The 16,025-nt window shown below is 40.5% G+C and overlaps 1 protein-coding gene across 1 annotated transcript in view; it reads left to right on the top strand.

Annotated features, from left to right (window-relative positions):
- The window catches only part of arhgef40 (Rho guanine nucleotide exchange factor (GEF) 40), a 59,296-nt gene that overhangs the window by 12,914 nt on the left and 30,357 nt on the right, over positions 1-16,025 (top strand). The window contains exons 4-17 of the mRNA XM_056247076.1: positions 1,622-1,907; positions 2,120-3,386; positions 3,560-3,786; positions 4,447-4,596; positions 4,666-4,780; positions 5,021-5,114; positions 5,221-5,307; positions 5,917-6,033; positions 7,070-7,168; positions 7,324-7,475; positions 7,630-7,768; positions 11,720-11,839; positions 11,995-12,186; positions 14,289-14,786. Coding sequence (XP_056103051.1) covers positions 1,622-1,907; positions 2,120-3,386; positions 3,560-3,786; positions 4,447-4,596; positions 4,666-4,780; positions 5,021-5,114; positions 5,221-5,307; positions 5,917-6,033; positions 7,070-7,168; positions 7,324-7,475; positions 7,630-7,768; positions 11,720-11,839; positions 11,995-12,186; positions 14,289-14,786 — 3,543 coding nt within the window. The remainder of the gene's footprint in view (positions 1-1,621; positions 1,908-2,119; positions 3,387-3,559; positions 3,787-4,446; positions 4,597-4,665; positions 4,781-5,020; positions 5,115-5,220; positions 5,308-5,916; positions 6,034-7,069; positions 7,169-7,323; positions 7,476-7,629; positions 7,769-11,719; positions 11,840-11,994; positions 12,187-14,288; positions 14,787-16,025) is intronic.

Raw genomic sequence — 16,025 nt, 5'->3', positions numbered from 1 at the left:
ACAGACTATAATTTGCGCTGCTCTAAGTTGATTGCGTTGGTCATTATGGAAATGATCCGGCTGCGTCTGAGTTCCTTAAAGGGCACCTATTATGCCCCTTTTCACAAGATGTAAAATAAGTCTCTGATGTCCCCAGAGTGTGTATGTGAAGTTTTAGCTCAAAATACCCCACAGATAATTTTTTACAGCATGTTTAAATCGTCACTTTTTGGGGCTGAGAAAAACACACCGTTTTAGTGTGTCTCCTTTAAATGCTAATGAGCTGCTGGTTCACAGCACAGGGGGCGGAGCCTAAACAGCTCGCGCTCAGTGAACAATCTCAACTCACGGAAAGATGATAATATCAAAACAGAAACTCACAGTAACGGTGTTCATTTCGACTCGGACAATAATGCCTACAGAGTCAGACAATGTATGATGTATGGAGTTGGAACAGGTATAGTTTAGTTTAATTACGGTTATAACCTATGTGTCATTGATTGTAGCCACTATTAATACAAGCCTGCTGTAGGACCATGTCTGAATGATGACACAAAATATACTGATGAGTTTAATAAAGTTTATTGTATGTCACACAAAAGAATAAGCGTCAGTTTTACTCCAGAAAATCACTGTAAGAGCTGAGTAAACACAGTATAAGAAGTGCGTAGGTACATAAACAAATTGCGGTAGAGTTGAGGGAGCATTTTTCAAAGACAAAATGAACCCACCTCGTCTTCAGCGGGTGGCTCAGATTTCAGGAGTAAATAGAGAGAGCTATGTGAATGAATACATCCAGCCACAACACCTTCAACGCTTGGGAGACATTCTCATAATTGCAGCAATGGCGGATGTGTACAACTTGCTGTGAACTCGATCAGGGCGGGTCTAAGTTAAAACGGCAATGTCTGTCAACACTCGTGGGAGGGGCCTGTGGCTTTAGTGACGTCACTAAAGCCGCATTCTGAAAACAGGTCGTTGGGAGACACTGCTTATGATTTATGGGGATTTAAAACAAAGGAGTGAGTGGATTTTTATCACTGTAGGATGGTTGTGTACACACACTGCCAACACACATTTATGTCCAAACACCATACAAAAGTGAATTTTGCATAATAGGTCCCCTTTAATGTGTGCGTCGTCAGTAGATCACTCGCAGAACTTTCCACTCCCATCTGTGTTTTTTTGGAATTTGGCTCTCACGCTAATTTGCCCTGATTGTACTGATTGGCTGTGATTGTGTTGCATCATTTTGCTGGAAATAAGGTTGTTATGATGCTACAATATAAGTTGGCACTAGAATTTCACAATTCTTGATAACTATTTTGAAACCGCAACAAAAGCTAATACTAGCCTAATTATTTTAAATACAACTCTTGTAAGCTTATTGAAGACAAGTAAACAGTCAGTAATGAAGTAAAATTCTGTGTGCACAGAATATTGTCTCTCAGAATGCCTGTACCAAATTGAGACCTTTTTTGCATCTTATTGTGTTTGAAATGGTTTAAAGATGTGTGAAAGGTGTGTGTTTTAAGATTTTGTAAAAAAGTGGATCAATTTCAGGCTTGGTTTTAATGCAACTGTTTTAGTCCACTACGACATTAAACAGGCTTAGTAAGAAATATTTCTCTCTTCCTTTCAGTCTCAGTATCTAGGCTGTCTCTTCTTGCACTCTGGTTGGCCACTATGTTTGGGAGAGAAGGTAGTAGTACAACTCTCTACTTTGGACTGGAGACTCCTGCATAGTACTGACTTCTACCTACAGGTGGTCCCCTTCTCGACACGTTGTCCTCGCCTTGCTCTTAAGTGCCTTGCACCTGGTGGGCGGAATGTACAGGAGGTCTTAGTGCCGGAATCACAGCACCCGCTGGTGTTTACTTCTGAGTGGCTACATTGCATCAACAAGGAGCGTGGCTGCAAGAGAGAAGGTAAGACAAAAATGAAAGAATGAGGAGACCAGTGGTTAGGGTAGATAGTGGTGAAATGGGAGACCAGTGGTAGAAAAAAGGTTCAGCACATATAGGAAAATTTTAGTGTGTCATGATGTCTAAAAAATGTCTTAAGCTTTTGATTCCCTTTTTAAAATGATACATAGGGCGGAGCTCTTTCTCAGTTCTTCTCAAACTTTCTTGCCATGTAGGTGGAGGATGTTTGGACACCTGTCTGGTGAGTACATGTGATGGAGTGGTCCGTATTCCATGGGAAGAGGTGGTCTATCCTAAACTCCTGCACAATCCATCCGATCCTCTCCAAGACAATCCTGACCCAACTGACTTGTCATCAGGGGGTTTGGTCCTTGGTTGGGGTGGATCTTCAGGAGAGCATGATTCCTGGTCTTGGGATGAAGAGGATGACTTGCCTCCAGATGGGAATGAGGCAGAGATTGAGGCAGCATTAGAATGTCTGCGCAGAAGCAGTGATGACCACCTTGTAGGTGATGGTGCTGGAGATTATGTTGAGTTGCTAGAGCCCAGAGGAGGACCAGATGGTGGTGCTGATCCTAAACAGCGCTATCTGGAGATGCATGGGATATGTAAGACCAAAACATTACCCCTGTGTCGGAGGGGTAAAGCAATACGACTACGAAAGGGGAAGGGGAGAGGGTATGGGAGGATTGAACCTGGTGCTAGGGCTGGAAGCCTGGTACGAAGGGATAGCAACAATAATGCTAAGGATGGTGTAGTTTCCTGCAGTGACTTGGCTACCTCACGGCCCTTGCCACGTGTCATTGATTTAGGTCGCCAAAGGAGGTCATATTCCCCTTCGTTTCAGGACTCTGATGAAGGTGCTAAAGACACAGTAGGTCTCGAATTCAGATCCCGTTGTATGGACAATCCGGCAAAAGAGAGGAAGCCAGGGGTAGGAAAAGAGAGAGATGGGACTGGAGGTACAGTGCCCTGGGTAGAGTGTCAGAGAAAAAGGGGTTCAAGCAGGCGACGTTCCATAGATGCAAATGATGTGGCAAAGAACAACGCAGAGAGTCTTGGAGAAGGACAACAGGACCACAGTCAAAGATCACACTGTGGCTGTGATAATAACATATTGGCCAGCACTTTAAACAGTGGACATGAGCTTGCAACAGTAACAAATCCCTCCGATGCTGCAGATAATGGCACTATCCCGTTGGCTGCTTATGAGGAAACATTAGGCATAAACAAGCAATCTGGACAATCTAGGACAAGTACAACATCCATCCGAGATTCTTCCGTGAACAATGCATCTGATTTATCAGGTTGTGCCCAAAGCAGAACCAGACATTCAGACAATACCAGTGATGAGAAAACAGATACAATCCTGCCACCATCAGGTACTATGAGTACCATGGGAGAAAAGCGTGCTGGAAAGTCAGAGAACTTTGTTTGTCCCAGAGGAAAAGAAGTAAAAACGGGTGGATTCAGAGCACCCAGGTATGGTCATGTAGACATTTATAGTCCCAAATATGAAATTCCAGTAATGCTTCAAATATTTTTGTTTGCATCATCTTGCTGTGCTCAGCACTGCCTGTACAAGCGATACCATACCACTATAACCATACAGAATCTGTTGAATCACTAAAACACATACATTTTCTTTCCTACAGGAGGAAAAGGAAAGCCAAAGGAGGCAAAGGGAAGGCCAAATCCAATGGTCGTGTCCAACATAAAGGCAAGGGTGACCAAGTCATCTCAAAGACCCAGAGCAAAACCATCCACCCAATCAGCCATTCTAGCCAATTAGAGGACGCTCCTCAGCTATCCAAAGATTGCAAAGTCTGTGTACCAGCCACTGATGCAGAAACAGATGCAAAGTCAAAGGCCAAAGATGGAGGTATGTTCTGATCAGCACAGTTAATGCTTATCAGTGGCCTCACACTGAGCAAGTAAATCATTGCTTACTCCAGTGGTTTCCAGACTGAGGGGCATGACCGTGTAAAAATATAATGAATGATGCTTGGTTATACTTATGCACTAAGCATGGACAAGTTTGTGAAAGGACTGCTAGTGCCAGATAAATGTAAATCAGATGATGAATCTACTTCATATTCACAAATACCAAACAACGTTTGGATGCTGGATGCAGCTGACACGGCACAACAAATCCCAGACAGTGACTGATGTCCCGTTCTATTTCTGACGTACTCCATCGCTCCTACACAAAGGACAAATGTAAATATGAGAAAATATGACGCGGCATATCTCGCCCTCAGATCCACCAGTACAATGGTGGATAATGAAGAGACACCACAGTGTGTTGCGTGCCTCAAAATATTAACTTCTGACAATATGAAGTCGAACAAGTTAAGACACCACTTAGAGACTTCACATCACGGACATAAGAGACTTTCAAAAACAAAACAAATTTTACATCATGAACACAAAGGGGGGCTTGAAAATGTTTTTCTCTACAAAAAGGGGGCGTGGCAGAAAAAGTTTGGGAACCACTGGCTTACTCCATACTCAATCTGTTTAAATTCAACATGTATTGCAGAAAGCCAGTCTGGCACATCCTTTCCTGAACATTCCCAAAAAGAGATGGGAGTATCTGAATCTGCTGCTCATGGGGAGTCCAAATCCCCCTCTCCTCATCTTAGAGACTTAGATTTCAATCTTCTGCAGTCAGGAAAGCTAAAATTAACAGGTAAATGTTCTTGCTTAGTGGTTACAAAATATTTGCTTTTCCCTTAACATTAAGTGATTTCTTGTGTAGGTACTATGGATCGACTGGGACGAGCATTGGTTTTCACAGAAAGTCACCTCCCAGAGGATGGCTGGAACACAGATGAAATGATCAAAGTGTTGTCCTGCTATTACACCATCACCAGGTCTGTTATTTAACCCATTTGACAGAGACCATCACAACTGTCATAACACCTACACGCATATTACATGCATTGGTTTCTTTTGAAAAACATTCATATTGAGTGAGCTAAAGTTAGAGTTGGCCAGGGTTTTGGTAAATCCCCAGTGCTTCACTGAATTTTAGACTGGAAGGCACTCTCTCATGACCTTTTACTGTGCTTGGCTAATGTGCGTACTATGCTGTGCTTTTTTTTAAATGACAGACCTATGGCCAAAGAGAAGGGTCTTACTGTGATAGTGGACAGCAGAAAGTCTGCCCCGTCTGAACTCTGTCTCTCTGCACTGAAGCTCTTCAAGGTGAGTCAGTGCACTGACTGTTTGTGATCCAGCTGGCACTTTATATTGATACTAAATCTTTTTTTTTTTTTTTGTGTGTGTGTTTGTGTCGGCTTGTGTTTAACAGGAACAGACAGCAACAGGCCTTGACTCGATTCTTATCCTAACAGAGGAACAAGAAGAATTGACCCAACCGGGTCTGGATGGAATAGAGGTTCATGTTTATACACTGAGTCAAATTTGTATCAATCAATTTGGGCTAACACAAAATAGGGAATATTAGGGAAGGATCTTTCTAATCACTTGTTGTGATCAACAACTATGTGACAAACATAAGACAGATTGAGGAGCAAGGAGGAGCAAAACCCCCTACAAGGAAGAAAACGAAGAAGGACTAGTTATAAAAAAGTCATTTGTGATGTGGAACTGATATTAAGCACAGTTTCCCTTAGTTACTGTTGTGAATTCTGCTTAACTTTACTATTAGTGCTTGTTTGGATTGTATCTGGATTATCAGTGCATTTATATCTGCCAAAAAGATCTATTTGCTAAAAAGCTGTGTCATGGAAGGCTACATCCAAAATGTGAAATCCATCAGCACCTCAAACATAAGATTATATTATATTTGTGTCACAGAGACCATCTCAGACATAGAAAGCAAAGATTTCGTAGTTACAACAGTTGGCAGCACTTTTTTTTCTTCTTTCGGCTCCTCCACATCCCCAGGGAGTATGTTCAGTACCTGTGGGAAAAATGTATGTTCAGTCTAGCGCTCAAGCATTTGAGTAGATAATAAAACTCATTATCTATTTTGCTCTCTCAGGTGCATTCAGTACGAGGTACGGGCATCCTTCAGCAGTTTGTGGACAAGCAGCAGTTGCCCAGAGAAATGGGTGGAGACTTTAACCACTCACATGATGACTGGCTCACTTTCAGACTGGTAAGAAATTACTTGGCAAAGCCGTCTTGTGTAGCCAGATATTTGGCATGGTTCATATTACAGCTTATTCTGACTATTCGGCTAGTGGATGTCTAGTTTACTTTCTACTAAAAGTCTTAAACAAATGAATGTATCTCAAGAATTTTGCACCAGTTACCTGACAAACTTTGACAAATTCAGTGTTAGTTCTTTTCAAAAGTGCTCACTGTATCAACCTGGTGTATTGTAAATACTACTTTATTTCTAATGTTTATAAATACTAGTACGTACTGCTACACATGACTGCTGGAAAGTGCATAGAACGCCTTATAAACCTTTCAAGGCCATCAGATCTGAAGTCATAGTTTATATAATGAATGTGATATACTTAATTTAAAACATACTACTGCACTTCTAACCATAATCCTCTGGCAAGATTCACCACCAGAGAAGTTACATGGAAATAGGAATCACAGAAATCTTTTAGTGACTTTTTCAGACTAGGAGAAACTAGCTAGGTAACATTAGCACTGACCTGATATTGGATTTTGTAGCATTAAAGGTCTTTTCAGAAAACACCAGTAAAGACACAAAAACCCAGACTGATTTGAGTACTTATGTGTATAAGTACACAGTGCTTCATGGAAATTAATAGTTGATTAATTTCCTAATACTGTATATCAGGGTTACAAGACTCAGGAGTTCCACAGCTCTGCAGAGTTTAGCTTCAACCCTGGTCCAACACACAAATAAATGAATGGTAAAAATACTCCCAGAGCAAATATGCAGAAAAAATAGAGACCGTAACTTATGCACTTTTATGTAACCTGTCCATTAACATAAAACAAAGAGATTTTTTTTAATGGACATCTTACTTTGTGTGTGTGTGTGTGTGTGTGTAAACTTAGCACTTCGGATAAAAATATTTGTAATCTTTAGGTTAAGTTATACTCTTAAAAAGCACCAATAAACGTAAATCTAAACGTTTTAAGAATTACCATAAGCATGACCCAACATCTGCAGTAGATTAACATGCTCTTCCTAATGCTCTACGCAGAGTTTGGAGCAGTTGACTGAGTGCTGTGAGTGCGCCCTCACCCTGCTGGGAGACGCACTGCAGTCTATGGACACAGAACCACTACCTGACAGTATTAAGGTTAAGCAGCATTTGATGGCAATTTGATTTGCTGTATACTTAAAATGTATTTCAATACTTAATTGTTTGTGTAATATCTATTATGCAACAACTATGCAGACACGGACAGATTAGTTATTAGACTGTTTCTAATAACTAATTTTATTCACCTTTAGAATGTTCCCTGCAGCGCCGACAAACACAAACAGTTAATGACAAGTATTCTCACTGACCAGCGGCTGACAGAGCTTCAGCAGAGGGGTGGGGCTTGGCTGGCAGGTCTGGCAAATGGGACATCAGGGTTGGCACAGAAATCACCAGACTGCAAGTATGTATAGAATTGAGAAAGAATAAATAATAATACTGTAAAAAATTTTCACATTTTACTTAGTTTCACTGAAATTTAATCTGTAGTGGACATTTAAAGTCGTTTGTTTAAAATCTGTAATGTTGCTGACGTAATTCTGCTTTTTTTCTTTTAGGGCTGCTTTAGCAGTGACCTCTAACCTATATGACAGTGTGGATGATGCGCTTCACCGGCTGGTGCGTGTGTCCAATCAGAGGAGTCGTGACCTCGAAGCACTGGGGAGACTGGCTACACTTGTGGATAAACTGGACAAGGTACTGTATGTGTGAGGATAAAGAGAAGATTTGTCAACTGAATATTAATCAGGTAGTAGTTAGGAATTATTTTAGATAGACCATCAGACAGAAAGACATATATTACACCTGCTTCTATTTTTCAAATCCCGAAGACCTTTAATAGCTTGTTAAACTGATGCAGTGATATCCAGGCAGACGAGCAATGATTATGTCAGAGATCAAATTTTAATAAGGAATAACACATTTTATTAATTAAAATGTAAAAAAAAAAGTGAATCAAGTAAATATAAAAATTTGTATAGCAAATAAGTTTCAAGATAGAAAAATAAATCTAAGCATTAATATCCATCTCTAACAGATGAAGTTTGTGAAGATATTACTTGTGGCATTCTTACTGCTAGTCTGCCTTTTTATCTTTTATGTATATCTGTTATCTATGACATTGTTTTTGTTTTTTTGTCTATGTGTGTATTCATTATGAGCTACGTTGTACGTTATCTCTTTTATTTATTTTATTTAATTGTCGTAGTAGTATGAGATGTCCATGAAAAGCATTTCAGTATAATGTTTGTGTTCCTTCTAGCTCATTTTAATGCATGTATTCATAATGTATGACTTCATTTTAAATAATTGTTAAATACATTTTATAATTATTTTTTAAGTTTTATAGGTTGACTATGTAACAACTGTCCAGGGACTACAGATGAAAAATAGTCTCTTGACCAATTCTGGCGCATTTGCATTTATGCTTATTAATGTGCATTGTCCCTGCTAAATTAAACTGTTTAATAATCAGAGAAAAGAAAAGCCCAAAAGAAGTAAGATATTTGCAGAATGCAAGGAGAGGAAGAAGAAGCAGAAGAAGAAACCCTGAGTCTTCTGAAACTAAACATTATGCTATGACTACACAACAGGAAGGGAAAGTACTGAAGTGCTTTCTTTGTACTTCTCTTGCAACTATTTAATGATGCAGGTCTTATTAGGTCCACCATAACTTAATAAGCAATTGTGATTTTAACACCTTTAAGACCTTTAAGAGAATATTGCAGATCTTGCCTTTTGATGAAAACATGGATGAACAGGATTTGATGAAAAACAAGATGAACCCCTCAATTGTACAGCACAGAAGAGACACAAAAGACTTACATATCAGAATAATCAAACATATCAGAGTACATGGTAGAATACATGTAAATGGTTAAAGAAATCAATAACATGTAAAAGAATAATCATGTAACATAAGGAATATAATGATTAATGGTGATTAGTTGACAACATAGCTACCAATGGCTAGAATTCATGAAGAAAAGATACACAATAAAAAGATTAAAATTGAATAAATTCAAATATAAAAGATTTTGCATACACCATAAACTGTGTTTGATGAGGATTGTAACTCAACTCTCAAGGCAGTGCAGTGTTATTATGCAGTGTAGACATTGCTGATTATAATGGGAACGTTCGAGAGAGTCCAGAACAATGAACCCACGCTGAACTGTGGAAACAAACAGTCACGTGAAACTGCTGAAACTTGCAGCTTTGTTGATTATAATGGGAGCTTTCCAGTTTTGACGCATCGTGTCACTCACTTGCTTTGAATAACTGTTTTGTTTTTTAAGCTTTTAGGAGAACCATGCTGACTATTTAGGTAGTGTGTTTTGCATTACTGATGCGATACCTTGTATAACAGCAATGAAGTCATTCAGAAACGGCTTGTTTTGGACGTGTTCATAAAGAAAATGGCATGCACTGATGATATAAATTATAGGAAGGAAGAGTTGACATGAAAATGAAAAGCACCATAAAAGATTCATGCACTTTATTTTTTATGCACAGTCTGAAATGGCTGTTGTTGTTTTTTCACTGAAAACATCCTCTCACCCTCTTGAATGAGCTTTTATTTATACATTCAGTTGTAATTTTTGCTTTAAAGTTGTTATATATTTTTTTCAGTTAGATTAAATTTATTTTTTGGATGTATTAAGTTTTGTATTTCTACTTCAACTTTTTTATTTCAGTTAGTTGCCAAGGCGATGCAAGTTTGCATTTTTCATCTAGTATTTATATTTTATTTCAGTAAACAATTTTTTTTTTCATACAACCCGAATTCCGGAAAAGTTGGGACGTTTTTTAAATTTGAATAAAATGAAAACTATAAGACTTTCAAATCACATGAGCCAATATTTTATTCACAATAGAACATAGATAACATAACAAATGTTTAAACTGAGAAATTTTACACTTTTATCCAATAAATGAGCTCATTTCAAATTTGATGCCTGCTACAGGTCTCAAAATAGGACGGGGGCACGTTTACCATGGTGTAACATCTCCTCTTCTTTTCAAAACAGTTTGAAGATGTCTGGGCATCGAGTTTATGAGTGTCTGGAGTTTTGGTGTTGGAATTTGGTCCCATTCTTGCCTTATATAGGTTTCCAGCTGCTGAAGTGTTTGTGGTCGTCTTTGACGCATTTTTCGTTTAATGATACGCCAAATGTTCTCTATAGGTGAAAGATCTGGACTGCAGGCAGGCCAATTCAACACCCGGACTCTTCTACGATGTAGCCATGCAGTTGTAATAGCTGCAGTATGTGGTTTTGCATTGTCCTGCTGAAATACACAAGGCCTTCCCTGAAATAGACGTCGTCTGGAGGGGAGCATATGTTGCTCTAAAACCTTTATATAGCTTTCAGCATTCATAGTGCCTTCCAAAACATGCAAGCTGCCCATACCGTATGCACTTATGCACCCCCATATCATCAGAGATGCTGGCTTTTGAACTGAACGCTGATAACACGATGGAAGGTCTCCCTCTTCTTTTGCCCGGAGGACACGGCGTCCGTGATTTCCAACAAGAATGTCAAATTTGGACTCGTCGGACCATAGAATACTTTTCCACTTTGAAATAGTCCATTTTAAATGAGCCTTGGCCCACAGGACACGACAGCGCTTCTGGACCATGTTCACATATGGCTTCCTTTTTGCATGATAGAGCTTTAGTTGGCATCTGGAGATGGCACGGCAGATTGTGTTTACCGACAGTAGTTTCTGGAAGTGTTCCTGGGCCCATTTAGTAATGTCATTCACACAATCATGCCGATGAGTGATGCAGTGTCGTCTGAGGGCCCGAAGACCACGGGCATCCAATAAAGGTCTTTGTCCTTGTCCCTTACGCACAGAGATTTCTCCAGTTTCTCTGAATCTTTTGATGATGTTGTGCACTGTAGATGATGAGATTTGCAAAGCCTTTGCAATTTGACGTTGAGGAACATTGTTTAAGTGTTCCACAATCTTTTTACGCACTCTTTCACAGATTGGAGAGCCTCTGCCCATCTTTACTTCTGAGAGACTCTACCTCTCTAAGACATCCCTTTTATAGCTAATCATGTTACAGACCTGATATAAATGAACTTAATTCGTTGCTAGATGTTCTCCCACCTGAATCCTTTCTAAATTTCTTGCTTTTTCAACCATTTGTTGCCCCCGTCCCAACTATTTTGAGACCTGTAGCAGGCATCAAATTTGAAATGAGCTCATTTAGTGGATAAAAGTGTAAAATTTCTTCGTTTAAACATTTGTTATGTTATCTATGTTCTATTGTGAATAAAATATTGGCTCATGTGATTTGAAAGTCTTATAGTTTTCATTTTATTCAAATTTAAAAAACGTCCCAACTTTTCCGGAATTCGGGTTGTAGTTTTAGTTAACAATAACAACACTGCAACCAGTACATTTCTCCTTTTGTATTTAATGGAACAATGAAAGTAATCCATCAAGAGGGTATGAGGACATGAGTGTAAATAATGACAGAAATTTATTTTTTTGTGTGAACTATTCCTCTCTTAATGGAAAAAAAACAACAATTACAAATTTTCTCCTCATTTTACAGTCCTAATACATATATTTCATTACAAATGACATTGACTCCTTGTTTCTTTCTCTCTCTGTGTGTGTGTGTGTTTGCTCTAGTGCGAGAGAGACATAGAGCACATACAGGAGCAGCTAGAGGATTATAAACACCCTCCTCTGTCTCTCAGCAGACTGTCACTCAAACAGCACAAGTTTAAGAGCTTCAGAGACACTGCTATGGTCAGTGTGTTTGACAACTACAACTGAAATAGACTTTCATATATGATCTGAGATGGTTCTCATTTTCACACATTTTTTTATTTGATCTAGCCTATTTCGCTCATGTGCAGCTTAAAAAAACGATCAGATAGGTTTGCATTTGTGTGTGTTTATAGGAGCTTCACAGTGAGACTCTGGTGTTGCTGGCAGAGGTGGAGAGCTGGTCTGAGCTGGATTGGTCTGGTCTCAGAACCGTGCTGGACAAACTCCCTCCAATAAGGGAAAGAGTGCGAGACATGTCTCACCTTCTGTCAGACTGCTGGACACAGCTGGACAACACACAGCGACTACTGTCTACACTTACTGAGGTAAAGCACAAACTAATACACACACACAGGGATCTCATATTAATCTAAACAGGAAACAATATTAAACTATTAACTGTTTGCCAATGGGGTAAGGGAAATAAACTCACTGTTGGCAATGAAAAAAATAAATAAATTGAATGCACGTTCCAGCTCTTATATGCAATTCATCCATTCAACTTTAATCTTTAACCAAAATGTCATAACTGGCTCTTTTTTGCTATGCAATGCCACATAATTAGTTTTTTTAATTGCAGTTGAACCAATTAATTAAGTACTTAAAGGGTCACTCCACCCATTTGCATTAAGAGGTCCATTGTTAGACAACCAGTCATACTATTGAATGGTCGTGCAACATTCTTTCATTTTCCCCTGAGACGAGAGAAATCTACTATTTACCTTTTTCACTTCCTCCTACAATGACGCAAAAATCGTCATTTGACGTCATTGTAGGAGGAAGTGTAAAAAGGGGGGATTTCTGTATAGACTACAAGCACAAATTCCCACCCTTTCAAACCCGCCCATAGGGGGTTGTGCCTAATGCGCTAACAGAGCTATCACAGATCAGTGGGTGGGACTTCACTTGCAGATACTGAAAGCAATATCAGCCATCTTGTTTATAAGCTAAGCTAACAAGCGCTGTGGATAAAGGAAGTTACGACAATGACGGAAGAAACTAAACATGATATGGAAGTAGAGGATTTTGAAATTCTGCTGCTCGAATCCGCTCTTCGTGGCTATCTTTACGAGCCGCAATATAGTGAAGAGCAGCTGAGGCTGATGGAGGATCAGGAGGCGGCTGCCTGTCGCGAACGAGGAGCCCGGACTGGCTCGAGCTGGGCGGACTGCTGGTGCCTGTGCTCTCGCTGTGTGCTACGGACACAGATAGAGTCCGTCTGCTGCAGAGAATTTCAACGATCGCAATTTCTCCTAGACTAAATCTCTGAATCAGACGACAACACGGACGTTTGTGTTGTGATGTGAACCATCCTAGTTTCGCCTGACTGAAAATCCAGGTATCATGCAATAATTCACCATATAGAAAGAAATACAAACGAGTAATTCACTAATGAGTTTGCCAATGTAACGGGGTTCGTTGTTGTGGGAAGAAGGAGGCTGGAACCGGCGAACATTTAAACATTTTAATAGTAAAATAAACAAATACAAAACAAAAGTATAAGCCAGCTGGCCACACACAACAGAAACAAAACATAAAATCAGGCCTGTTCCTTTTGTGCTTCCGCTCCTCCGTGAGAGATATGAGACCGCTGCACAGGTGCCATTCATTATCACTCGCGTCGTCCTCTCACGTCCCTCGCCCTCGTCCTGCTCGCCACAGCCAACTAACTAGACATTTTTTGTGAAATGAATTTCAAACTCATTTAGCAGCTAGCCTTCTTGTAGACGGAAGAGTGATTTCTCTGATGTTTGCGCTGTTCTGGATTAGTGGGAGTGGCTTGCGGAGCAGTGCAACGTGGTGCATTGTGGGAGTTGTTGTCTTACATACAAATGCGCCCTAAAGTTATTTTCTGTCTTTTCTCGGTCAAGAGGGCACCAAATTCAAAATTTCTTTTACATTTCGACTACATATATAACCCACTTTCAATAAAGATTAATGTTGAAATGGGTGGAGTGACCCTTTAAGACGCTTGCAATTTCTGCTTCATGCTAACTTAAATTCAAGTCTTATACCATTTATCTCACAGTAAATTATGTTAGTTAATCAGTAAAAATACTGATTAAAGGTGCGGTCACATTTATCATTGCTATATGAAATTTTGTGGGCAAAATCCAGGTATTTCAATAGGAACGCAATCAGCGTTTGGATGCTGGATGCTCAGAGTGAGGTTGAAACATTTTTGACAATGGACCTTTTTTGGCCGCAAAATGTCACAGATATTTCGTTAGCGTGACTGCACCTTAAGGAAATTATTGTGTTTTTTTTTTGCAGTGTAGAAGCATTTACTTAGGTGCTCTCAATTGTTTGGATCCCACTGTATACCATTACTGCAATATAGAATAAATTTTTGGCTTCCTACATTCCGTTCCTACATACACACAGTTTTGGCAGTAATCATGACTACATCTCCATTCCTCCCCTGCAGGCATCTCAGTGGTGTGATGTGGTGTCGTCCTCCTCTCCTTCCTCTTCCTCGTCCTCTCCTCTCTCCTCTCTTCCTCCTATCCCTCCATCACGTTTCCAGGACGCTCGTGCTCTTGCACTGGAACTGGGCGGAGGGGCTTTGTTGGACCTCTGGTCTCAGACTCTGGAGCGCTATCAAAAAACACTAGCTCAGTTTAAGAGCCGAATCCTGCAGGCGGAAAGAGGTTCGTCTACAGCCCAGGGTCAGGAACAGGATTCCGGCGGACGAGGAAGGACTCCTGCCCCCAGAACCTCCAGCTTGGGGGATTTAGAGGGGGAAATCGAGCCGGACTGGTGCCCTGGAGGAGAGGGGGGCATGCAGTCCTGGGGTTCACTGGCGTCTCTCTTCCGGCCACAAAACTGCTCAACACTCAAGATTGGAGAGGAGAAGAAGAAAGATGGGGTGAATCCAGGAGGGGGAAAGTTTCTGCAAAATCTGCTGCACCCAGCCAAAAAAAATGTTAGTGTTTTAGAATGACAGAGTTGCAGTCGTGTTCAACATCCAAAATAAATGTTTTTGCTAATCCTGTCAATTAAAGGAGAACTGAGAAAACCATCCAGAAAAACACCAAGCAACACCCTAACAGCTATCTAGAAACTCCCTAGCAACCACCAACCACTTAACAACACCCTATCAACTACATAGCAACACCCTGGGAACCATCCATAATGCTCTAACAACCTCCAGCAACACTATATCAACCACCAGGACCCCTAACAACTGCCCTGGGATTCACCCAGAACACCCTAGCAACCATCAGAAATACCCTAGCAGCTGCATAGCAACTCACTAGAAACTCACTAGCAAACTGCACAGCAACGCTTTAGCAGACGTATATAAAAGACCCTAGCAGCTATCAAGCGGCTCCCTAGTAACCACCAATAATACACTAGAAACTGCCTAGCAGCACCCTAGAAATGGCAAAGCAATGGCCTAGTACCTATTTAGCAACTCTGTGGAACCATCCAGAGCACCCTAACACACACCTAGCAGCACCCTAGAAACCATCCAGAATACCCTAGCAAAAGGTGAACTGAAGAAAACCACACAGGAAAACACCAAGCAACACCCTAACAGCTATCTAGAAACTCCCTAGCAACCATCAAGCACGTAACAACACCCTATCAACCACATAGCAACACCCTGGAAACCATCCAGCAACACTATATCAACCACAAGGACCCCTAACAACTGCATACCAACACCCTAGCAACTGGTTACCAATGCCCTGTGATTCACCCAGAACACCCTTGCAACCATCAGAAATACCCTAGCAGCTGCATAGCAACTCACTTGAAACTCACTAGCAAACTGCACAGCAACGCTTTAGCAGCCGTATATAAACACCCTAGCAACTATCAAGCAGCTCCCTAGTAACCACCAAGAATACACTAGAATCTGCCTAGCAACACCCTAGAAACTGCAAAGCAACACCCTGGTACCTATATAGCAACTCTGTGGAACCATTCAGACCACCTTAACACCCACCTAGCAGCACCCTAGAAACCATCCAGAACACCCTAGCAATTGGGAACACCTTGCATAGCAACACCTTAACAATCACATACCAATGGACTGGGATAACACTCTAGAAACTGCTCAGAAACACCCTAGAAGCTGCATACTAGCAACCTGATAGCAACACCCTAGGAATCAAGAACACCTTTACAAAAAAATAGCAACAACCTAGCCACTACC

This window comes from Rhinichthys klamathensis, unplaced genomic scaffold, assembly GCF_029890125.1.
Source record: "Rhinichthys klamathensis goyatoka isolate OS25496 unplaced genomic scaffold, OSU_Roscu_1.1 h1tg000042l_1, whole genome shotgun sequence".
Taxonomy (NCBI): domain Eukaryota; kingdom Metazoa; phylum Chordata; class Actinopteri; order Cypriniformes; family Leuciscidae; genus Rhinichthys; species Rhinichthys klamathensis.
This window is presented reverse-complemented; position numbering and strand designations above follow the sequence as displayed.